General features: G+C 40.3%; 1 protein-coding gene across 7 annotated transcripts in view; it reads right to left on the reverse strand.

The window, feature by feature from the left end:
* Positions 1 to 387: 387 nt before the first annotated feature.
* pam (peptidylglycine alpha-amidating monooxygenase) overlaps positions 388 to 23,743 on the reverse strand; it is a 154,502-nt gene continuing 131,146 nt past the window's right edge. For 6 of the 7 annotated variants that reach the window (XM_078396428.1, XM_078396427.1, XM_078396422.1 and 3 more), the window contains 11 exons: positions 18,595 to 18,724; positions 16,978 to 17,094; positions 14,600 to 14,672; positions 13,563 to 13,767; positions 9,760 to 9,969; positions 7,514 to 7,632; positions 7,289 to 7,388; positions 2,765 to 2,824; positions 2,343 to 2,546; positions 1,549 to 1,611; positions 388 to 1,237 (listed from right to left, as the gene is read on the reverse strand). In XM_078396428.1, coding sequence (XP_078252554.1) covers positions 1,056 to 1,237; positions 1,549 to 1,611; positions 2,343 to 2,546; positions 2,765 to 2,824; positions 7,289 to 7,388; positions 7,514 to 7,632; positions 9,760 to 9,969; positions 13,563 to 13,767; positions 14,600 to 14,672; positions 16,978 to 17,094; positions 18,595 to 18,724 — 1,463 coding nt within the window. In that variant the 3' untranslated portion in view covers positions 388 to 1,055. The remainder of the gene's footprint in view (positions 1,238 to 1,548; positions 1,612 to 2,342; positions 2,547 to 2,764; positions 2,825 to 7,288; positions 7,389 to 7,513; positions 7,633 to 9,759; positions 9,970 to 13,562; positions 13,768 to 14,599; positions 14,673 to 16,977; positions 17,095 to 18,594; positions 18,725 to 23,743) is intronic. The other variant, XM_078396426.1, reaches the window with a different exon arrangement.

The following is a 23,743-nucleotide window of genomic DNA, read 5'->3' on the forward strand; positions in this document are numbered from 1 at the left end:
TATTTATCTTACTATTTGTTAATGGGACACGTACAGACACTGCTGGGGAAATCTCAGGATTATGGCCAGGATTTGTCTAAACCTGTTGCTTTTGCTGTGTCCAATAATCACAGCCATTTCTTAAGATCAGATGGAGTGAATCATATTGACAAAAGACTGCCTTTTGTAACATTGTGATCTCAGGAGGAAGCTGAGATATATCATTCACACAGTATTTCTGGCTAAAGATGATTCAAACACAGCCTTAAGACATCAGATATATTCCTGCATCAGACCAATGAAGGTCTATAGAAACTGCAGGTCACCAATGTCTATTCTAAACAGAAGTTGCATTAAACCAAGTTCATGCTTGAAACTGCAAGTTGGAGATGAATGATTCTTGTATAAAATGAGTGATGCTTGTGAACACTTTATTACACAAATTACATTCAGCGCCTGAAAATAGTGCTCTGACAAAATAACAATCTCCCCCAGAACTGAAGAATCTGACATTTACTATGAATACATCAAAACTGATCTTTCTGTACATACAGATTAATCCTCTGTATAAACAGTTTTCTCCAGTAAACAAGACAGTTAAAGATATAAACTGACAAAAAAGTAGCAGCTTTGCTTCCCTTTTGTAGTATGATTGGATTACAGTAGACTGAGAATGCTTGATAGAGAAGGCACAATATTACACACTGGAATATCAAACTAAAGTGCCAGACAGGACGGTATCCAAATGCTACACCTCAAGCAGAGAAAAGTAACTGATTCACCAACACAGGTTGACAGCTCCAGCAAAGTAAGGCAGTAACATTTAAATAATATTTATAATGGCTCAAAGCAGTAGATTTTGCTTCAGCATTAATTCCTGGTCCCCAGAATAAAACTGACTTGATTGTTTAAATATAATAGCAACAGCATGATATGAAATTCTTCACAAATAAATAAAAACTTACGTGTAGCAAAAACTGATCAATACAACTACTGTCAAATACAAATCATGAATACATCTGCTTTGTAGGCAACAAAATTAAACTCTATGGATTTCAAACTGGCATCAGCGTATTTCAGGAAGTTAAGGTGGGTGGAAGTGGTGGTGCAGAACACTCATCTATATCAGAGTCAGTGCCTTCTTCATCATCTTTTTCGTGATCACTTCCTTCAGTACTCAATCTGTCAAAACCTTTCCGACTGTAACCCCTGTGGCTTGCAAAGAAGTTCCCCAGGTTTAATCCTCTGCTGTTTTTTCCTGCCAAAAAAAAAGTATTTTAAATTCCTCGGAACGTGCAAAATACTTGAATCCACTATCTCCTTTCTTGTACAGAACATTGCCTTGGGATGTACAGAAGCAATCGTTTCCAGTTTAAAAAGATGAGTATAACCAATTTCTCACTGTGAATTTCCAAACAATGTTACAGAGATTGTAGACTTGCTGGTCTAACAATACTTTATTTGCCGGTGGAAAATTATGGCATTAGTGCTGGCACAATGACAAAATTAAAAGACTTATAAATAAGGAATTCTGCAAATGATTTTGCCTTTCTTTTACAATTCCCTTACCTCCAAGCCTGCCGAGGATTCCTCCTGAAGATTGCTTTGACTCCAATTTGCTGTCAGCATCCTCTGTAAAGACACAGAAAGCATGTCAGACTGTGGGCTCTAAAAACAAGGACTATGGTTGGAAAGTATTAAATTAACACAACAAACAACACTACGATTTTAATTTTTAACTAGAAGCCAGTTTGCTAGTAATCGTAGTGTTAAAAAACTAATTGATTTCAAGTCAGCATCCTTGTCAACAACTAGAATTTGTTAATAGAAATGTAATGCTGTGAATGGATGTGCAAGGTAGACAAAAGACCTTCTGACAAAAATGGCAACACTGGTCTGATTTATTTTGATCAGATAGTGACTAGGTTCATATTTGTTTGGAAAATGTACTTCAACCCGGTGTGTCAGTCCCCATAAAACATCCTTTAATGGAATTATATGACATTTTTAATCCCTCGCATCAGCCATTTCAACAGAGTTTGCTGATTTAATGAAGAATTTACTTTAGGAACTAAGTTAAAATGGTCAGCCTTTTGTAATTGAATTATTCTAAGATTGTCATTTCTTCAGGTTGGGCACAATCAATTCCAAAAGTGATACTGCACCGTTGAACTCACTGCAACACTCAGTCTGTACAATGTCTATTTAACTATTGACTCCAAATATATGAATGTTTACTGTTATATACACAATCTGTGTGCCAGAGATTAATTGTTAAAACAGGTAAATCCATAAAAGTGCAAATTGAATGTTATTATATATTTTAGTTGAAAACTACATGCATCTTCAAGCTAATTCTGTACCTCCATACAGCTTGCCCTTTCGCCAGTGGATGAAGACTCCAATTCCCACTAACATCACGACAGGAATAATGAGCAGTAATGTAATAAGTACAGGAGAAACGGCAGTACTGGACTGTTTGAGAACACTTTTGCTTTTATGCTTCTCCATCACATCAGGTGATCTCAACTTTGCTTCTATTTCTGCTTCGATTAATGTTTCGGTTGCTTAAAATTAAAATATTAAAGAGAAATTATGAACAATTTAATTGCATTAGTACTTTCTAAAAGTATAGTATAAAATTTGTTGCAATAGTCCACCATTCTAGCAATTATTTAAAACACTAATAGTGTTTATTTTTCCTCACATTGAATAATTTAAATTTTTGCTATCATGTAAGTTTTTTTACAGTAATAGATGTTGAAAAAAGGCAGCAGATGCCTACCATCTATCTCATGCAACTCAATGCCAGGTCCAGCTTTTTTTACTGAACGATGCTCAGCTTCTGAAAAAAAAAAACAAAGAAAATTATAACTCTTTTAAATTCTTGATATTGCAGCTAAACCTCTGGAAGTGAATTATGTTACTGCGTAAAATCATCAGTTGAAAGGGGAAATATTTATGTGAGTTCTGCACACATCAGTAATGTTTTTGCAGGTGTATGCATGTGTAAAACATGTGGTTAATTAAAGAAATGGTTTGTGAGTCATGGTGATTTATTTACATTTACTCAAAGTTGCAAAGAAACTCTGCCATTCAGCACAAGAAGTCTACTCCATCATTCAATCATGGTTGATCTATTTTTTCCTTCTCAACCACTTCTCCCCTTAATCTTTGATACCGGTACTAATCAAGAATCTGTTAAGCTCTGCTTTAAAAGTACCCAATGACTTGGCCTGCACAGCCTGATATGGCAATAAATTCCACCCATTCACAACACTCCTCATCATCACCATTCTGAAAGTAGGTCTTATTCTGAGGCTGTGCCCTCTGGTTCTAGACTCTCCTATGACTGAAAACATCCTTTCCATGTTGACTTTATTTAGGCCTTTATTTATCCAGTAGGTTTCAATGGATCCCCACTCATCCTTTGAAAGTGAGTACAGGCCCAGAGACTTCAAAGAAAGATACTCACAAAGAATTGTAGATTCTCGTTTACAAAAAAAAATAGGCATGAATATGGACATGGTGATAACAACGCCGTCGTATGGTGGAGCTTGCTGTTGTGGGACTCCGGTGCTACATTCACAATCACTATTAATAAAAGACTTCAAGATTGCCATGAATGCACAGCAACCCACAGAAAACACGCACACGCACAATTGTAATACAGATGCTCCTCGACTTACGATGTTTCGACTTGCGATATTTCGACTTTACGATGGTGCAAAAACGATAGACATTCAGTAGAAACCGTACTCCCAAGCAGTTTATCAGATTCAGATCAGTTTATTGTCATACCCACCAGGGTGCAAAGAAATTCCTTGTTCGTGTGAAGCTCATGGTGTACACAGTATACATGATAATGCCAGATACAATGACAAATACAAAACAACGGAATGGTGCAAACATTATAGTGCAATCCGAAGCAGTGCAAATAGAAACTACTACAGTGCATTAATGGAGTAACCGAATGAGGTAGTGTGGCGCCTTCACGCCCACCTTGGTTTTGCATACAGCCTGTCACCGCTGGCTGTAAGCAAAACCAGCAGCCTCACAAGAAGCCAGCCACAAGAGCTCAAATAACAACTCCAAAGTCGGATGCACTAATTGGCCTTATCTGCACACGGGTTATGATTGGTGAGAATGTCGGTGAAAGGGGATTCTGGAATAAACGTGACACAAGGTGTCTGGCTCAGCTAAGTGTCGTTTGTTCTTTACTTTCTGTCTTGGGATTCAGTAGATCCTACAACTGGTGACCACATTGCTACATGCACCTTCCACTTACTCACAAAATGTATGACGATAAAAGTGACACGGTGTCAGTCGATGAAGTAAAACTCAATGTCCCAACTCTTTTTACAACCAACGTGAAAGCATAGTTTTCAATACTAGAAGCTCGATTTCACTCCCTCAATGTCACGAGCCAACGGACAAAATTCGGGTTGCTAGTAGCTTGTCTTCCAGAGCCGATCGCATGGGAAATAGAGGACGTGCTCCTTAATCCTGAAGAAATGACGCCATACAACGTGCTTAAATCCGCTGTCTTGGAGCGAATGCAGCCCTCGAAGCAAGCCCGCATTTCGGAGCTGCTGGGAGATGATAATCTCGGTGACAGGAGGCCATCACAAATGCTGCGGAGATGGCGCAGGCTGGCGGAAGACGAAAAGATTGACGGCGATGTCTGGAAACGGAAGTTTCTCCGCTGCTTGCCTACTCAAGTGCAGGGGCACCAGCATAGACGAGCTCGCAAAACAGGCCGACGTTATGGAGACAACCACTGCGCTGAAGGTGATTGTGGTTAATGCAACAACAGTAAAGCCGGAAAATGCACAGCAGGAATAGCAAATTGCAGCGCTCACTGCGCAAGTCAAGGCTTTGGCAGCCCAGCAGAACCATCCCCGTTTCAGGTTTAACACAAACCTTAGGGGTCGGGGTCGGGGACAGGGCCGAGGCGACGCCCAACGCATTGCTGGAAACACCGGAAATATGGTGCAGCAGCCTGGTCGTATCAACCTCCTTGCTCCTGCTACAAACATCAACACCAGGGAAACGACGAGGCCCGGCAGTCGAGGCGACTGCTACCCTTGGGCAAACTAGCCACCGCCTTTTTCTCAGCAACCGCCTTTCGGGTATGCAATATCTCATTGACTCCGGCACCGGGTTATCGGTTGTTCCTCCCAGTTCCCAAGAGCGTTTTCACTCTAATCCCAGATGTGTTCTCATCACCGTGAACAATTCTAGCATATAGACATTTGGTCAGAAATCAGTCATGCTCGACTTCAGTCTGCAGAAAAAGTTTCGCTGGATTTTCAGTCGCCGACGTACCAAAACCAATTATCGGAACAGATTTTCTTTCACACTTTTCTTTGCTGGTGGATTTAAAAAATTGCCGCTTAAGTGATTACTGAACCCACGCACAGGTGAACTGCATCTGCCATCGGCAATGACTATCTATCACCTTGCCAGCCTCCAAACCAGCACTGGCCCATATCAGGAGTTACTAAAACAATTTTCACGACTAATAACTCCGTCTTACCGGCGCAATGATATCAAGCACTCTGTCACGCATCATATTCAGACCCACGGCCCTCTAATTTCGGCAAGTGCGAGCAGGTTACCCCTAGATCACCTCAAAGTTGCAAAGGCCAAATTTAACCATATGTTGGAGCTCGGGATCATCTGCATGTCTAAGAACTGCAGGGCATCGCCTCTTCACATGGTCCTGAAGAGGTCTCCCTGAGATTGGCGACGCTGCAGCGACTAACGTTCACTAAACAATGCCACTATTCCAGATCAATACAGCATCCCACATTTGCAGGATTTCTCTGCAAGTCCTCAGGGTAAACGGGTGTTCGCAAGCATCGATCTCGTGCGGGCATATTATCAAATTCCGGTCGAGCCTGCCGATATTCCCAAGACAGCCGTGGTCACTCCGTTCGGGTCGTTCGAATTTTTACAGATGCCGTTTGGTTTACGGAACGCAGCACAATCGTTCTAGCGTTTCATGGATCACGTACTCTCCGGCCTCGATTTCGTCTATGCTTACATCGACGACGTGTTGGTAGAGCGAGCTCCATCGAAGACGAACACTTCGGATTACTGTTCCGGCGTCTCGACGAATATGATATTGTCATTATCACGAACAAATGCGTGTTTGGCGCTCGCGAACTCACTTTCCTCGGGTATCGCGTGATGGAGAACGGCATCCTGCCCGGCGAAGCAAAGATGTGGGAAATCCGAAACCACCCAGTGCCAAATTTGTTCAACCAATTATGCCGATTTTTGGGGATGATGAATTTCTGCCGCCGCTTTCTACCGAACGCCGCAGGTTCCCTATTACCCGTGACCAACTTACTCAAAGGTTCGGACAAATCGTCTTCAAAGAAACCGTTGTATTTACCCGAGGATGCAGTGCAAGCCATCAACTCCGCGAAGAGGACTCTCGCCGACCAACTATGCTGGTCCATCAGAGGCCCAATGCCTTATTTTCACTCACCACTGATGCCTCCGTCACCGCCATGGGAGCCGTCAAGGAGCAGCGAGTCAATGGCAGGTGGGGGCCTCTGGCATTCTTTTTGGCAAAATTATCACCCACTACAGTATGTTCGGGCAAGAACTTTTGGCTGTACCTCGCAGTCAAGCATTTCCACCATCTGTTGGAAGGCCGTCCCTTCACTATTTATACGGATCACCAACAGCTCACATACATTCCTCATACAAGTGTGGGGAGCTATTCGCCGCAGGAATTCCGCCACTTGGACTTTGTTCTGCAATTCTCCAGTGACATCAGGCACAATCAAGGAAAAGCAAATCTGGTTGCCGACCCCTATCAAGACTGGAGGTGGATGCTCTAAATGCAGCCACACTCATCGATTTTTATGCCATAGCTCACGCGTCAACTTTCACCTGACAACAGAAACTGAAGTGTAGAAGAGCCACAAGCTCAATACCATAGGGCCATGTGCAGCTCACGAACCTCAGTTTGAGTTTCATTGCTGCAACACATACAATGGCTTACAGAAAACTATGCAAAGAGACAAAAGTAAAAGAGGACAGAATTATTTTGGGACTCGTAACTAGTCAAAGTTGAAGGCATAATTCTCCAAAGTCTGAAAGGAAGCATGAGCCACACATGGAACATTGGTGAGAGTTAATTTAAAAATGAGGTTTCAAAGCAAGTCAAATAGTAATCCATATGCACCATTTTCTAAAATAATGCTGATAAGCTACACAGAAACTGCCACGTTGTCGGAGTATTTACATACACTATATTAACATGAATAGAGTAAATCAATTGAGAGCTTACTTTCTGCAGGTACAAATTTCCACACTCTGCTTGCTTGGATATCCCCACTATAAACAGTCTTATCATCCGCTGCAACAATATCATGCGGCATCAGGAATTTCTTAACAGAATAAATCAATGTTAATTTGTATGTTAAAGCAAGATAAAACAAATGTAATCATAAAAAATATATTATACAAAAACCATTTCAATTTCCAACAAAGTTTCTATTTTCGTTACTTCTACCTGTTTGCTTGGTTTGAACATATCCAGTATTTCTCCAGTTGTAAAATTCAGAACAAATCCTTGTACTGGCACTCCTTTGCCTACAAGAGGTTCTCCGTTTATTGCATGTAACTGACCACCTAAATAAAAAATAATGAAAGTGAATAAATCAATAACCAATTTAATTAAACAATGGATGTTTCAATCAAAATTTATGTTCTTTAAATTTGGTTATAATTTTGCCAAAAACCTTTTCCAGCCTGACAATTTTAGCCAAGTTGAACAAGGAGTAATATAATAATAATGTATTGAAACATAAAATCTATTGTGTATATAGACAACTTGAAATATTTTATTTCAAAATAGCCCCATACCTGTTTAAGAGAAATAGAATTAACCACTTTCCACCTTGTGCAAATTAATTGACTCTCGGGCTGATTTTGCAGTTTTTTTTCCCCATATGATGAGTTTCTATGTCCATCATATTTCCAGTTTGTAAATATCAAAACTTGAGAGAATAGCTTTAAGGTGAGAGGAAGAATATTAAAGGAGGCACGAGGGGCCATTTTTTTTTACACAGGGAATGGTGTGTGCCCGGAAAGCACAGTCGAGAGTGGTGCTACATGGATATCCAGGGAATGGAGGATTATAGTTCATGTGCTGGCTGAGGAGATGAGTACAACTTGGCATCATCTTCGGCACAGACACTGTAGGTTCCTCTGCTGTACAATGGTCTGCATTAAGTCTGGGCAGCATCATTGTCACATGATTACTTGGCCTTTTATTTCAACCCTTTGCTTCCCAAATGTTGAATAAAAATGGAAACCCCTACTTACTGGAAATCTGAAATTAAATGAGACAGTTTGGGTTTGAAAGACTGTCAATAAGTTTAACCAATAAATATGGCAGGAGATTATATATCTGGCAAATAAACTTCCATCAGGCCAAACAAAAAAGGTAAAGAGAATGGGATGGCGGAAGAGGAAAAGTAGGCAGGTGAGGAAAGGGCTGGATATAAATATTGAGAAAGAGAAGAGCCAAGATACCCAATGGAATATTGGCACGGTGAGTAAATCCGAATAACTAGAATGCTTTATCTCTGATAATGTGATTTTTACATTTTACATTCCAAACATTATTTTCTCACATCTCTTGAGATTCTACTTAACTGTTGCATTATTATTTTTACAGGTTTATTAAACCTGTCCCAGTTCGGTGATTTTTTAAGCGACTAGGCTGTTGCCGCACGGTCGCCGGGGTGTCGTGGGCATGGTCGTGAGTAGTTTGCAAAGAGTCATAGCGTTTTTCTGGTCGTCGCTGGATTTTGTGAAGGCATGAAATTTTTTGTCGACTGTTGGTTTGACGCCAATGAGCGTAGCTTGATGTCTCCTGACGTGGACGCTATCGTAGGTTGTCGCCAGGTTGTCGCCTGGTGAAGTAGGTTGTCGCCAGATGATTGTTGTCGCCTGTGCTGACTTTGGCGAATTCCAAGTGTGGATTTGATCTGATCATCCATCAGTGTAATCTGTCCATAAATGATGTTAGGTTTTGTATGTTTTTGCACTTATATTCTATTTAAAGTTTGAATTTTAAAGTTTGAAGTTTATTGAAATTTATTGAAGTTTATTACAATATTTTTGTATGCACTGTTGTATGTTCTTATCAACCTTTAAAAAAAATTGTTTGTACATCAATAAAGGAAATTCTTGACATTTTGATGGAAATTGATGTATGAAGTTATTGTATTTCAGAGTAGTTTCTCATGGCATCACTTTCAAATAGTCATGATGCAGAATGATTGGAAACCCTACCAAACACCCCCTTTTATAGGGAAAGTGGGTGAAACGTGAATTGTCTTCGGTTGTCTTCAATCTTCAGTGTCACAGCTTGTCGTAGCTTGTCGCGGGTAGACGTAGGTTTTCTTCGGTTGTCATAGGTTGTCGCCTCTGTGGTGGTAGGCTGTCGTAGGTACGGTCGTAGGTGGACGTGCTACTTGCGACGATTGGGTCGCCGGTTTTCGGTAGCTTGCCATAGCTTGACGTCGACTAGGTGGTAGGTTGTTGTAGCTTGTCGTAGACATTGTCGTGGGGGGGTCCAGTCGCTGTTTTTTCGGCGACCTGCTAAGACTATGACAGTTGCCGGCAGTCGCCTTAAAAAACGCCTAACTGGGACAGGGCCTTTAACTAAAATGTAAATGTTATGACAGATTTTCATCCACTGAATAATTCTGTAAAGTATAAAGCCATACATTCAAGATCCAGAATTACCATTGTCGGGTGTGTAGGAAATTGCAAACAGCCGCTCTCCAAATTCAGGATGCCGAATCTCCCGAATAAATTCTCCTGATTGCGCAATAAAACACTGGATTCGCCCATTCTCTCTGTCAGCGACACAGAGCTGGCCTAATGCAGGCACAAATGCCAAACTATGTGGAATGAAGAATTGACCTGGTTTAGGTATCTCTGAAGGTGAGCTTTCTGCAAGATAAAAATTATTTTTCATGCTTTATAAGTTAATGTAACATTAAAGAGCTTTCAACAATAAAACCGACGGATTTAAAGCAGTAACATAGTATTGCTGTTGCACAACATTGAGAATGTCTCAGCTGTAACCACTCAAGCTGCCGACCTACAACTCACAGTTGACCAATTATGAAGAAATATCTGCAAAATATCACACAAAAATAGTTTACAGTATGTTATTATTTAATATTTTATTAGATTTCTCTTTACATTCAAAAGACAGTCCAAACAATTATCTTACATCAGCCGGTCACAATACTCAAGGGATCATCTGAATGACAAACCTTGCCAATATTTAGTGTCAGAAATATAAATGTAGTGATTTAGTGTTAGAAACATAAATATGCAACTAGCAATAATTTAATCTTGTCTTTGGACATTGAAAGGTCAACTCACATCGTCAAAAGAAAACATATGATCATCAGATTTAAATGCTGCAATTATTTTAGTCATTGCATCACTGCAAAGTCGTTAATGGGGGGCAATTTATTTAGCCATGGAATTACAGGGCAAAGTCAAAATATTTGGCTATCACAGGTTATTTTATCGAATAACTGAAGAGCAGGGGTACCTTTATGTAATTTCATTAAAAATCTCCAAAAAAATCATAGAAAAAAGCTAAAAACATTTGAACGTTCCTGAAACCACCTGGTAAGTTAATCAATGCTTAAATCTAAATCTAAATCAAATCAAAATCAAATCTAATTTGAGCAAGACAAATTGATCGACTAGCAAGGCAAAGGAAATAGTCATCAACTTCAGGAAACATAAAATTCTTAAAGGATTGGACAGGCTATATGCAGGAAAAATGTTCCCAATGTCGGGGGAGTCCAGAACCAGGAGTCACAGTTTAAGAATAAGGGATATTATTCCACTTAGGACTGAGATGAGGAAAAACTTCTTCACCCAGAGAGTTGTGAATCTATGGAATTCTCTGTCACAGAAGGCAGTGGGGGCCAATTCACTGGATGTTTTCAAGAGAGAGTTAGATATAGCTCTTCGGGTTAACAGAATCAAGGGATATGGGGCAAAAGCAGGAACAGGGTACTGATTTTAGATGATCAGCCATGATCATATTGAATGGCAGTGCTGGCTCGAAGGGCCGAATGGCCTACTCCTGCACCAATTTTTCTATGTTTCTATGTTTCTACACTGACCACAGTTTGCAGAGATAGTTGAAAACTTCAAATTCCTTCCTCGGAGTCAATATCACCAAAAACTTCTCCTGGACCACCCATATTGAAGCAACGACCAAGAAAGCATTCCAACGCCTCTACTTCCTTAGAAGGCTTAAGAAGTCTGGCATGTTCCCTAAAACTCTCACCAACTTCTACAGATGCACCATAGAAAGCATTTTATCAGGATGCATCACAGCTTGGTTTGGGAACAGCTCGATCCAGGACCGCAATAAATCGCAACGAATTGTGGACGCAGCCCAGACCATCACACAAACCAACCTCCCTTCTATTGACTCCATTTATCCCTCACACTGCCTCGGACTGTACCTGTCTAACTGTTTCTTAAACATTGGAGTAGTCCCAGCCTCATCTACCACATTTGGCAGCTTGTTCCATGCACCCACCACCCTTTGTGTGAAAAAGTTACCCCTCAGATTCCACTTATATCTTTTCCCCTTCACCTTAACCCGATGTCCTCTGATCCTCGATTCACCCACTGTGGGCAAGAGACTCTGCATCTACCCGATCTTTTCCCCCCATGATTTTATTCACCTCCATAAATCACCCCTTATCCTCCTGTGCTCCAAGGAATAGAGTCCCAGCCTACTCAACTGCTCCCTGTAGCTCAGATCCTCTAGTCCTGGCAACATCCTCGTAAACCTTCTCTATACCCTTTCCAGCTTGACAACATCTTTCCTACAACATGGTGCCCAGGCACACTAGTCAAAGGCCTCTAGTCCAAGAAGCAACCTTCCACCATCCCCCTCTGCTTCCTTCCATGAAGCAATTTTCTATCCATTCAATTATCCCTCCTTGGATCCCATGTGAACAGGAAAGCAGAGTATTACCTGAATGGTGGCCAATTAGGAAAAGGGGAGATGCAACGTGACCTGGGTGTCATGGTGCACCAGTCATTGAAAGCAAGCGTGCAGGTGCAGCAGGCAGTGAAGAAAGCGAATGGTATGTTAGCATTCATTGCAAGAGGATTTGAGTATAGGAGCAGGGAGGTTCTGCTGCAGTTGTACAGGGCCTTGGTGAGACCGCACCTGGAGTATTGTGTACAGTCTTGGTCTCCTGATCTGAGGAAAGATACTCTAGCCTTAGAGGGAGTACAGAGAAGGTTCACCAGATTGATCCCTGGGATGGCAGGACTTTCATATGAAGAAAGACTGGATAGACTAGGCTTATACTCGCTGGAATTTAGAAGACTGAGGGGGGGATCTTATTGAAACATATAAAGATTGTTCCCGATGTTGGGGAAGTCCAGAACCAGGGGTCACAGCTTAAGGATAAGGGGGAAGTCTTTTAGGACCGAGATGAGAAAACATTTCTTTACACAGAGAGTGGTGAGTCTGTGGAATTCTCTCCCACAGAAGGTAGTTGAGGCCAGTTCATTGGCTATATTTAAGAGGGAGTTAGATGTGGCCCTTGTGGCTAAAGGGATCAGGGGGTATGGAGAGAAGGCAGGTACAGGTTACTGAGCTGGATGATCAGCCATGATCATATTGAATGGCGGTGCAGGCTCGAAGGGCCGAATGGCCTACTCCTGCACCTATTTTCTATGTTTCTATGTGATCCAACCTTCCTCAGCAGCCCAACTTGTCAAATGCTTTCTCATCGACCTTATTGCTCACATCTTCAAAAAACTCAATCAAATTTGTGAGACACGACCTCTCATGTACAAAACCATGCGGATTATCCCTAATCAGCCCTCGCCCATCTGAATGCCTGTATATCCCATCTCTCAGAATACTCTCTTGTAAATTTCTGACTACAGATGTTAAGCTCACTGGCCTATAGTTCCCAGCATTTTCCCTGCAGCTCTTCTTGAATAGAGGCACAACATTTGCCACCCTCCAGTCTTCCGCCACCTCTTCTGTATTTAAAGACGACTTGTAAATTTTAACCAGGGCTCCTACAATTTCCCTCTCTAGTTTCCCACAATGTCCTCAGATATATCTGATCAGGCCTTGGAGATATATTTACCTTCATATACGATAGCACCTTCAGCACCTGTTCGACCCTAAACATTGACTGCTCTCAAGACAGTTTGGCAGGAAAACTCTGACTTCAGTGTTAATAACTTCAGTCTATTCCTTCTGCTCCACTCCACCCCATCACCACTCTCTTCATTGTAAAAAGTAAATATTAGAATAACAGTGATTGTTCTTATCATTTTTTAAAAGTGTGGGGTGCTTATTTAGACAGAAGATATTAAATTGTTAACTGACATGCATTACAATCTAGTGAGCCTCACCTACTATTTATCCAGAGGCATATGAATTGGAATCTCTAAGTACTAAATTATATTCCAAAATCTAAATTTTACCATTAAAAACAAATGGTTTAAAAATTCAAGATTCACAATACCTTCTCCCCACTGCATGATGAACTTTCCTTCTGGAGAAAACTGAATAATCCTGCTGTTGCAGTAGCCATCAGACACATAGAAATTACTAGTAAGTGGATCAACTACCACATCAGTGGGCTTACAGAAATGATTTTTGTCACTTCCCGGCTGAAAAGCTTGTCCAAGAACCAACAATCTGTCACCATTGCTTCCCAGCTTGTAAACCTAATTCGAAGGTAGAAATGGGAACATCACAATCATAATTATAAACATTTTGCAAAACATGTAAATATAGGTATAGTACTTGATTTAAATTATGAACTATAAAGAAAAATAGGCGTAGAAATTGAAGTGCAGATGGTCACAGTAGCAGATTTTGTTGTTAACCTACTGATTCTCTCTTTGCTCCCATGGAACTGGAAAAAAAGGACAAGTATGATGGGATTTACAGTGACACAGCTGGTAGAGCTGCTGTCTCATAGCCCCATACTGTGTTCGATACTGACCTTGGGTGCTGTCTGTATGGAGTTTGCATGTTCCTGTGACCACGTGGGTTTTCTCTGGGTGCTCAGTTTCTGCCCACATCCTAAACATGCGGGTTTCTAGGTTAATTGGATTCTGTAAAAAATTGTCCTGGTGACTTGGAAGTGAGATAACATTGAACTCGTGTGACCAGGTGATCAATGGAAGGGCCTGTTTCAATGCCGTTTCTTTCAATTAATTCAATTTCAATCAAACTCCAATTGGAGCACTGCATGGAGAACGATGTAATTTGATGAACATCTAATGAGAATTCAATTTAGGGGGACTTCATTATTGTGCAATTGTCAATGCAAAAAATATAGCTGGCTTTTTGGTTACCTGAGATCGCCGTATTAAATGTTTCTCTGGTGCAAATATTACCTACCATTTTGTTAGCCAGGGCAAAGGAGGCTGTGTTCAAATCCTTCTTAACACAAGACTTAAGACGTCCAGTATATGTGAAATCATTTTAACTGCATTTCTTCAAAAAGGTTATGAAATGGAAATTGTGACCTTACCAAGCTTGTGTGCCTACCTGATGAAGTGCCACATCAGTTACCCAGAAGTTGTCATTTGTGTCCGTGCTTATACCATGTGATAGATAGAAACTGCAATGTGAAGTGCAGATTGTTAGCTTAACACAGTTTCAATAACAAATACTACAGATGCTCCCCGCCTTACGATGCTTCGACTTACGATATTTTGATTTTGCGATGGTGCAAATGGCAGCGACCCATTAGCGAGCCGCAGCTCGCTTCCGGCCACGTGATCACGTGTATTCAATGCATTTCGACTTACGATATTTTCGGTTTCCGATGGGTTTCTCGGAACATAACCCCATCGTAAGTTGAGGAGCACCTGTATAAGTAACACACTTGCCCAACACACATAACACACTTGCCTTAACACACATAAGTAACACAGTGACCCAACATGATTGCCACATCATCCCCAAGAAGATGACAAGTTAGTGCAGTCAAACTTCAATGACTTTCAGGCAATTCAATAACCAGAGGATATGCATTTATTTTCTCTGTCTGCAAAACATGGTTTGCAATGTGCTGGTTCATGGCAGTAGCTGAAAACATATACAAGTTCTAATATTGTGTGTAATGATGCATTTCTTTCCAGAGTCAGGCTTCTCTCGCCTTTAGTCCCTTACACTGTTCAATGAATCTCGACACAAAATCAAGGAGCAGAACCTCATCTTCCCACCAGGGACGGCGCTCAGAGCTCAACAATTAATTGAACAAGCTCAGCTTATCAGGCTATTAGTTTGTATTAAAACTGGCCACCTCTGAAGAAAGGCATCGCCTTGTAATGTCAACTCGTTTTTTACTTTTTCCATAGATGATGCCTGATCTGCTGAGGATATCCTGCATTCTATTTCTTTTATGGTTTTCAGAAACTGTACTCCTGTGCATGCCAACATTCTATTTTCAACTGTGCACATTGCCGCCAGACAGATCTGCTGCAAATAACAACCCTTCACTACTCTGCCAGCAGTTGCTCTTGGTCTTCATCATTATCACAAACATTCCTTTTGTCCTCTCTACCCCTCCTCCAACTCTGCAATTTTAAACCTGTTTGCTTTTTAACTTTGTAAAGTTCTGATGCAAGGCTATCGACCTGAAGCATTTTTATCTCCACAGATGACCTGCTAATTCCGGCATGAAATGTTTTTATTTGTAATTTCTTGAAATTGGTTTGAACACTTTCCGTGCTGGACAGAAATATTCCAGAGTTTTTGTTGTCTGAAATCAATTAAGATTTATTTAGTTTAATGCCGATGTGAAGTAACTGCATGGTTGGGTCCACAGGGAATTGAGTGGGTTTGAGAATGTAGTGTGTGTAATTTAGAGTTTGAAAATCATTGCACAGATTTGACAGACCAAGTTCAATGCCTGTCATTTTCATAAACTTGCATGTTTGTAATGTCATATTTTAATTCTAAATTAGTTAAATACAAGATTAAAAATGAGGAAAAAAACTTCCATAATTACCAAAATTATGGCACTTGAGTTGAATGCCAAAATGTTTGAGTGAATGACATCAGAAATTACACCAATATTCGAGTTGCTGAAACTGTTTCCAGAGATAGTGGAATGTTCCTAACTTAGGACGTTAGGTTAAACAGAAGGATCTTTGGAATCACTGTAACCCTCCACCCAAGCCCTCAGCGGCTGCATTGCACAAGACTACTCCTTGCACTGTCTGCAGCTGTTGTAACCTCCTGCAGGCTCACTGTTGCCAAGGTCTTCCCAGAGGTGCTACGTCAATCATTCTGTGAGACGGAACAGGACACGAGCAGCTAAATGTATGGCTCTGCCCTCAAACTACCCTCAGCCTTACTGCTAATCACAGATAACACTGTGCTGAACAACCATCTTTTCATTGTATCCGATTATCTTTGATAATCAAAGACATTGAAAAAATATAAATAATTCAAGTTCAAAATAAAAAATAACTTCACATAAAACACATTTAACTGACATATAAATCAATTAAACCCATTAAGAATTTATGAATATCCCAACCCTGGTGATAATCCAGGGGCTGAGTGGGTTGCTTTTATCCTTCCTCTGCAGTGCACAAGCACTGAAATCCTAAATATCCTGCACTGCAGCGAGTTGGCAGCTCTCTACAGAACCTCCAGCTAGCCATTAGTGCATCAAATCCATCATTTTTAGTAAGCTTATCCGTAAAGAGAAAAAAATCTAAAATTTTAAACAGAAACTGTTCACAGATGACAAATTTTATAAAATTAAACCCATGACATTAAAGGTTATAAAATTAAACACATGACATTTGAGAGGCATTTTCAAAACTGTTGCTTTCAAGAGGCTAGCAACTGTGCTTTATTAGGTGCAAAATCTGCACAGAAAATAGCTGAAGAACATTAATCTTACTTACATATTTGCTCCCACAGCATTCAGCACTTCTGCACTGCCAGGATCTAAAGTGAGGATAGTGTTGTATGGAATTGGACCAATACCCTGGGGTTGATAGATATGCTTTCGATCAAAGGAACTAGTAGAAGAAAGCAAAAATAAATTATTCGCATTGTCAGTAGACCATCCCTAACTGACCATATCTTATGTAACTTCTAATCATTAATAATATTTAATTGGCATAAAATAACAATTTCAAACAACAGGCATTACTGATGAAAACACATTTTCCCAATGCTTTAACTGTATCATGTGACATTTCCCCTCACCCATACAAAATCATACTACCAATTTAATAATGTATCAGTAATTACATAAATACTGCCAACAAAATTAGTGATCTTCAGTACCAACCTTTTTAATTGATAAATAAATGCAGTGTCAGATTGTTTGGGCCGAGATTCATAAATTATATGAATGTATTAACAGAAAAGAAGCGTGGCCACAACAGAGCTCTCAGGGGGAATGTTCACCTCTCTCCAATGACCACAAAACTGCCACAAATGCATGTGTATTTGGTTGAACTTGGGATTTGAGTGCATTGGGATTGGCCAAGTAACCTGCAGGGACAGGCAGCTCAATGACTTTATTAGTCAAATAAGGGTCCTATTAGTCAAATAAGGCTCCTATCTTTAGATTTGGACATTCATTTAAATTTAACAGCAGGGTGGGTTTCCTGGATCGTGGGAATTCTGGCAAATGAAGAGAGGCTGGAGCAGTTTTCAAATAATTTGTGGGCATAAGGAGCAGAAGTCAAACACCAGGTCCTTCAAACATCTTCCTACATATGTTTCTTTTCAACCATGCTCCCCACACACTCTGTGAACTTGTTTGATGTGACAGGAATCCCTTTTCCTATCTCCCCGTATTTCCTACCTCCTGTCCATGGGTCCCTGTAAATAGCAGGGCCATGAGTGACAAAGCAACAAAGGCAATCAGCTTCAAGTAAAACGTAGAAAAGTTTACTTGACTTCTGAAGTCTGGTTCTGAAGTGTATTTCTATTTACCATGTTGAATTCAAAATTCCAGTCTTGCCTTCTTGAGTAATTGATAAAGAAAACGCTCACAGAAATACAAGAGAAGAGCTGGGGAATGAGATGAACTGGATTGTTCTATCAAAAGGCTAAAGCAGCAGAGTGGCCTTGTCCTGTGAGCAACCATTCTAACATTTATAATTATTTTCCCATTGAGGAATGAAATGGAACAAATATCGAATAGGACATATACAATAATAGAGGTTACAGCAGATGGAGAAGGAGGACAGAAGGCCAGTGAGGAGGTGACAAAATTGTGTAATGTGAAGAGTGATGAGGTAGATTGAAGAGGAGCACAGGCAAGCAATGCTTCAAAAGTAATGCAAGAGTTCTCTGCAGTTATCTGTACAAAGAGTGTCGGGTTCCCTATTAAACAAACATGTTGAGAGTTAGATATGGAGAAAGGAGCAACCCAGTGGTTATTTATTTTCTTTACAATTCCAGCTTTAGATAGTTGGTAAAATGTGCTCTAATATGCAAGAGGGTTCTCAATGAACCAAAATACTCACTCACTGCGTAACTTTTAAGCATGCAAACTCACTCACTTCTCATCCCACACATGGTTTCCTCGATGAAAAATAACAAGATTATTTTTGGAATCCAGTGCAACTCCAGACACTTGGCCCAGTTTCAGTTCCCCTCCAGGCCAGTTAACAACTTCTTCCATGTGTGGGACTACAAGTTGGAAAGAAAATAAATTATTGGCAATATAGAAATAATGTAACTCAATATAATCAGTTTTATTATTTTTGCGGCAGTATTATATTTGGCACATTAATGCAATTGTACGTTTCATTACCATACATAAAAAACAGGTACACGTACATGTAATTTTTAATTATTAGGAGCATGGTGAGTCGCTCAGCAATGCATTAATGAAAACATGCAAAGTCCTTTAACAATTGAAAACCTGGCATTAAATCTATAAAAAGTACTGATTGGTGTAATTACCAAGTCTGGTCACTGATTTGAGATTTGCAGGCAGCTACTTAGCAATTGTCAAAGGTGAATTAGATAAGTTAATAATTTTCACCTGTGACTAAAATACATTGATTAAAATGTTTAACATTCCTCATAAACATTTCAGCATTAAACATGGATCTGTGGGGACAGTATCCCAATTAAGTGTAGAGATGTACCAATAGAAATCTCCAGAGCATGCAGGTCAGAGGGAGCTTCTTCAGTTTAAGCTACTATGAGCAGGTGTCTCCATTACTGACAGCTAGATGCCAAGAACCTTCCTGCCAAGACAGCATGCCATATATGGCAAAGGCTATCCTTTATCATGGAAACATTAGGTGCCAGGTCACTTTTCAGCCCAGTAGGGTGGGTAAATGCTGATAATTCACGGTTGATGGCATGTACAAAGAGATGATTCAAACTCTGCACTGAGAAGCCACCAGCTAGTCCATGGAAGATATGTGTACGTGATGACAATAGCTGAAAAGGTATTTGTCCTAATATTGTGCGTAAAGATACCTTTCTTTCCAGACACGGTGGGGAGATTGTGGAAGAGCATTTGACCAATGAATAATATTGATTTCTATTTGAAATTTACTTTACATTGTTAGAAAATTGCCAAAACTGAGTTTGCATATCTTTCCTTATATTCTGTTCAATGTCCGTGAGGTACAGTAGGATAGGGGTTGTTATTGAATTAGAAAAGTTATAGATCCAGGAACAAGAGTTTGAATCCCACTGTGACAAACGGTGAATTTAAAGGCAGTTATAATAACCAGGAAACTACTGAATTGTTACTTTTAATTTACAAACGTTCTTCAGAGAAGGAAGTTGATCACCCCTACTTGATCTGACCACACGCAGAGAGATATGGTTCATTTTTAATTGCCTCTTCAGTTTGGAGGAAATTATGATGAGAATAATTGCTGCCACTGCCACAGTGTTCACAATGTTCAACACTTGCGTTTGGCCTTGATCTCCCAGTTCCTAACCATTTTAACTCCCATTCCTATGAAAACCTTTCTTCCCTGGGCCTCCTTCATTGCCAGAATGAGGCCAGACGCAAACTGGAGGAATAGCACCTCATATTCTCCATGAGTAGCTTCCAACCCAACGGTATGAACATTGAATTATCCAATTTTAGGTAACTGACCAACAACACCCCACCTCTCCTTTTTTCTCCCCCCTCTCTTCCCTGTGCCACACCTGGATGGGGACCCATGTCTCCCACCATCCTCATCCCTTCCCCCCCCCCCCCCCATTCCTCCTCCCCCCCATCCCACTCCAGATACATCTATTCATCTGGCCTCTCAATTCATGCTTCTCTCTTTTTGTTTCCTTTTCACCTCTGGCCTTTGTCCACTCATCTGCCAATCCCCCCCCCCCTCCCTCCCTCCTCCTCTCCATTTGTAACCATACATCAGTTGTTCTGGATCCTGATCTTTTCAAGATGGGCCCCCTTCTGGGACATAAACTTTGAAATTCTGTATGCTGCATATTTAAGAAAAATTACTCAGTACAATTGTATGTAAACTTAGATAATCAAAACGTGGCCGTTTTCAGTGGCATGTTGAAAGTGCTATAAGTTTTTTTTATCTTCCATTTTATTTTAATCGCATTGGGAAACAGTTGTAGTAATCCTATTCCTGTATGTTCATCCATGTAAGTTTGAAGTCATTTACAGGAATTTGTGTTGCACTTCATAGTTTCCTTTACTACTGGAATGCGGGCAGTTAAAGCACACTTTATGTATCCAATATAACGATGGCAGTGCTTCCAACCATATTATGTTGCAACAGCAATTTTGAATTTCTTAACTGCCTCCTTCCCACTCAACCTCACAGAATGAAAATACCATAAACTGAACTCCACCTGTACGACTGGTGTCATTTTCTGAATGTTGACATCTTTCCCTTGCGCTCCACTGAACTCTTCATATCAATTTAAGCTATGACAAACATTACATTGTTACTACCCAACGTAATGTGTGTTCTAACAGCTCCAATATGGCATAATCAGTGTTGCCGCCTCACACCTCCAGTGATTCAGGATCAATCCTGATCTCAAATGCTGTCTGTGTAGAGTTTGCATGTTCTGTCAGTGATCACATGGTTTTCCTTTATGCACACCACTCTCCCCCCATATTGGTTATGGTTAATGGCAAAATAAATCAAAGGAAATGGATCAGCATGTATGAGAGTGAGTAAATTGTTCGGGTACAGAGAAATAAGGAGAGGGGAATGGAAATCCTTCTCTGGGAACTGCGGTGGGCTCATTGTACTGAATGGTTTCCTTCTCTGAAGATCCTGTTATTGAGTCAAGAAAATTAAAGATTTTTTTCGATATAGTTTTCGATACAGCAAGTTATTGTTAAGAACAGAGCTTGAACGTTGATTTTAGGTTTAGTATCTGGATATACTCAAGATAATTACTCAGTAACATAAACAGCCTTTGGCAGCACTCTGTAATTGAAGCATATGTTGATCCATATAGAAAGATAACCTATCTTCTTTGCTTGCAATGTTACTGAGCACATTCACAGAGGTCCAACTGATCAATAATTAAATAAATTATACCGTATCACCAGAAAGCAATGTTCAAAAACAACCAGAGATTTTTAAATTCATAGAAAAAACATAGAAAATAGGTGCAGGAGGAGGCCATTTGGCCCTTCGAGCCTGCCCTTCAAACAGTCAGATAAGCCACCCTCCTGACGTGTCTTTAATGATGCTTTGGGGTTTTTTCAAGGTGATCATAAAGTAAGCAAATTTCTACATTTGATATCAAACAGAAAATCACAAAAAAAATCTGAGGCAAAGATAAAAACTGCACTGGATTGCACAATTAATTTTAATGTAAAACTTTCATTTCAGACTTGGCAGTCTGAATACTTGAAATTCAATTTCTGAAAAATAATTAATTCCCAAATGGTAGACTGGTACTGCAGATCTGACTGAACTAACCAGCAAAAATCTAAGGTTTTGTCTGATCTGTGCTGAGTTAGACAATTTCTGTGACAATGAACTGCCTGAAAGATGCTGTGAATGTAAAATATGTTATACAGGTTATTTGATTTTCAGGATTACTGGATAAGCAGTAATGGTGTTGATCATCTAGGATTAGACAATGGCTCAATTATTTTCACATACATGGAGCTAACTTGGAAGAAAATGAGACAGTTACCTGCATAATCAATATATGGCTATTAAAATCAGATGGGTATAACTTACACCCAGCTTGTTGCGTTGTGATTTAAACAGTAATGTCAATCGCAGAACATAATATCATCTGTATTCCTGTTACTTTGCGCATGCAAACCTCAGTGGGTTTTTTTCTTCTTGGTACGACTATCATGACTTGGGCCCAGTCATATAATTTTCTGATTAGCTTAGGTGCAGTGAAAATTTATGTGAAAATCCCCCCAAAATGCTTTAACAAAGTAGTAAAATCAAGAAGTGCGATTAATGTTTTGAAACATTTTATATATTATCTTACTTTAGAGATACAGGGTGGAAACAGGCTCTTCGGCCCACTGTCCATGCCAACCTAGGATCACCCTTACACTACTTTTACCCTACACGCTAAGGACAATTTACAGAAGCCAATTGACCTACAAACCCGCACATCTTTGGGATGTGGGAGGAAACCAGAGCACCTGGGGAAAACCCACATGGTCACAGGGAGAACTCCACAGGTAGCACCCGTGGTCAGGATCAAACCCAGGTCTCTGGCGCTGTAAGGTAGCAGCTCTACAAATGCATTACTGTGCCACCCTTATTATTGTAACGTCATATATACAATTGAAACTACATAATGTGCAGTCCAAAAATTAGTAAACAACTTAAAAATAAATTAGATTTTGACGTATTCTATTTCTTATGAAACAAACATATTAAACAACCAAGAAAATTAAAACAGCATGATAATCTATCACCCACCATCCAACCTCTGTCCAACAGAGGCTTGATCTTCTGTTTAATATCTCGCAGATTTTACCTACTTAACTACATGAAAGTTTGGGACTCGAGTGAAACATAGCTGGGAAATCTGCCCGTTGAATCTGTGCTAGGCAAATTCAAATGGCCAACTGATTTCAGTGAGAAGGGAGGCAAGCAATATAGTCACAGAAATATACAGTACGCCCGTCTTGTCCATACCAACTGAGTATTACCTAGCTGAGCTATTCCCACTTGTCTACATTTGGCCCATATGGCTCTAAACCATTCCTATCCATGTACCAGTCCAAATGTCCGCTAAACATTGTAATTGTGCCCGCCTCTACCACTTCTTCTTGAAACTTGTTCCATACACTCAACAATCTTTGCATGAAAAGCTTGCCTCTCAAGTCCCCTTTAAGTCTTTCCCATACTACCTGAAACCTATACCCTCTAGCTTCTAGACTTCCCGCACTGAGAAAAGGACTGTGATCATTCCCCTTCTCTACGTCCCTTATAGTTTTATATAACTTTATATGGCACCCCTCGGCCTTCTATGCTAACCAGTCAAATCTCGTGCACTGCACTCCCGGTAACATCCTTGTGAATCCTTTCTGCATCCTTTCCAGCTTTATGATACCCTTCTAATAGGGTAGGGGAGCAGAATTGCACACAATGATCTAAATTTCACCAACTTCTTGTGCAGTTGTAACGTGACATGCCAACTCCTGCACTCAATGCCCAGGCCAATGAAGCCAAGCATGCTGTATGCCTTCTTATCCTGTACATCCGTGACATT

The sequence above is a fragment of the Rhinoraja longicauda genome, chromosome 3 (genome assembly GCF_053455715.1).
Source record: "Rhinoraja longicauda isolate Sanriku21f chromosome 3, sRhiLon1.1, whole genome shotgun sequence".
NCBI lineage: Eukaryota > Metazoa > Chordata > Chondrichthyes > Rajiformes > Arhynchobatidae > Rhinoraja > Rhinoraja longicauda.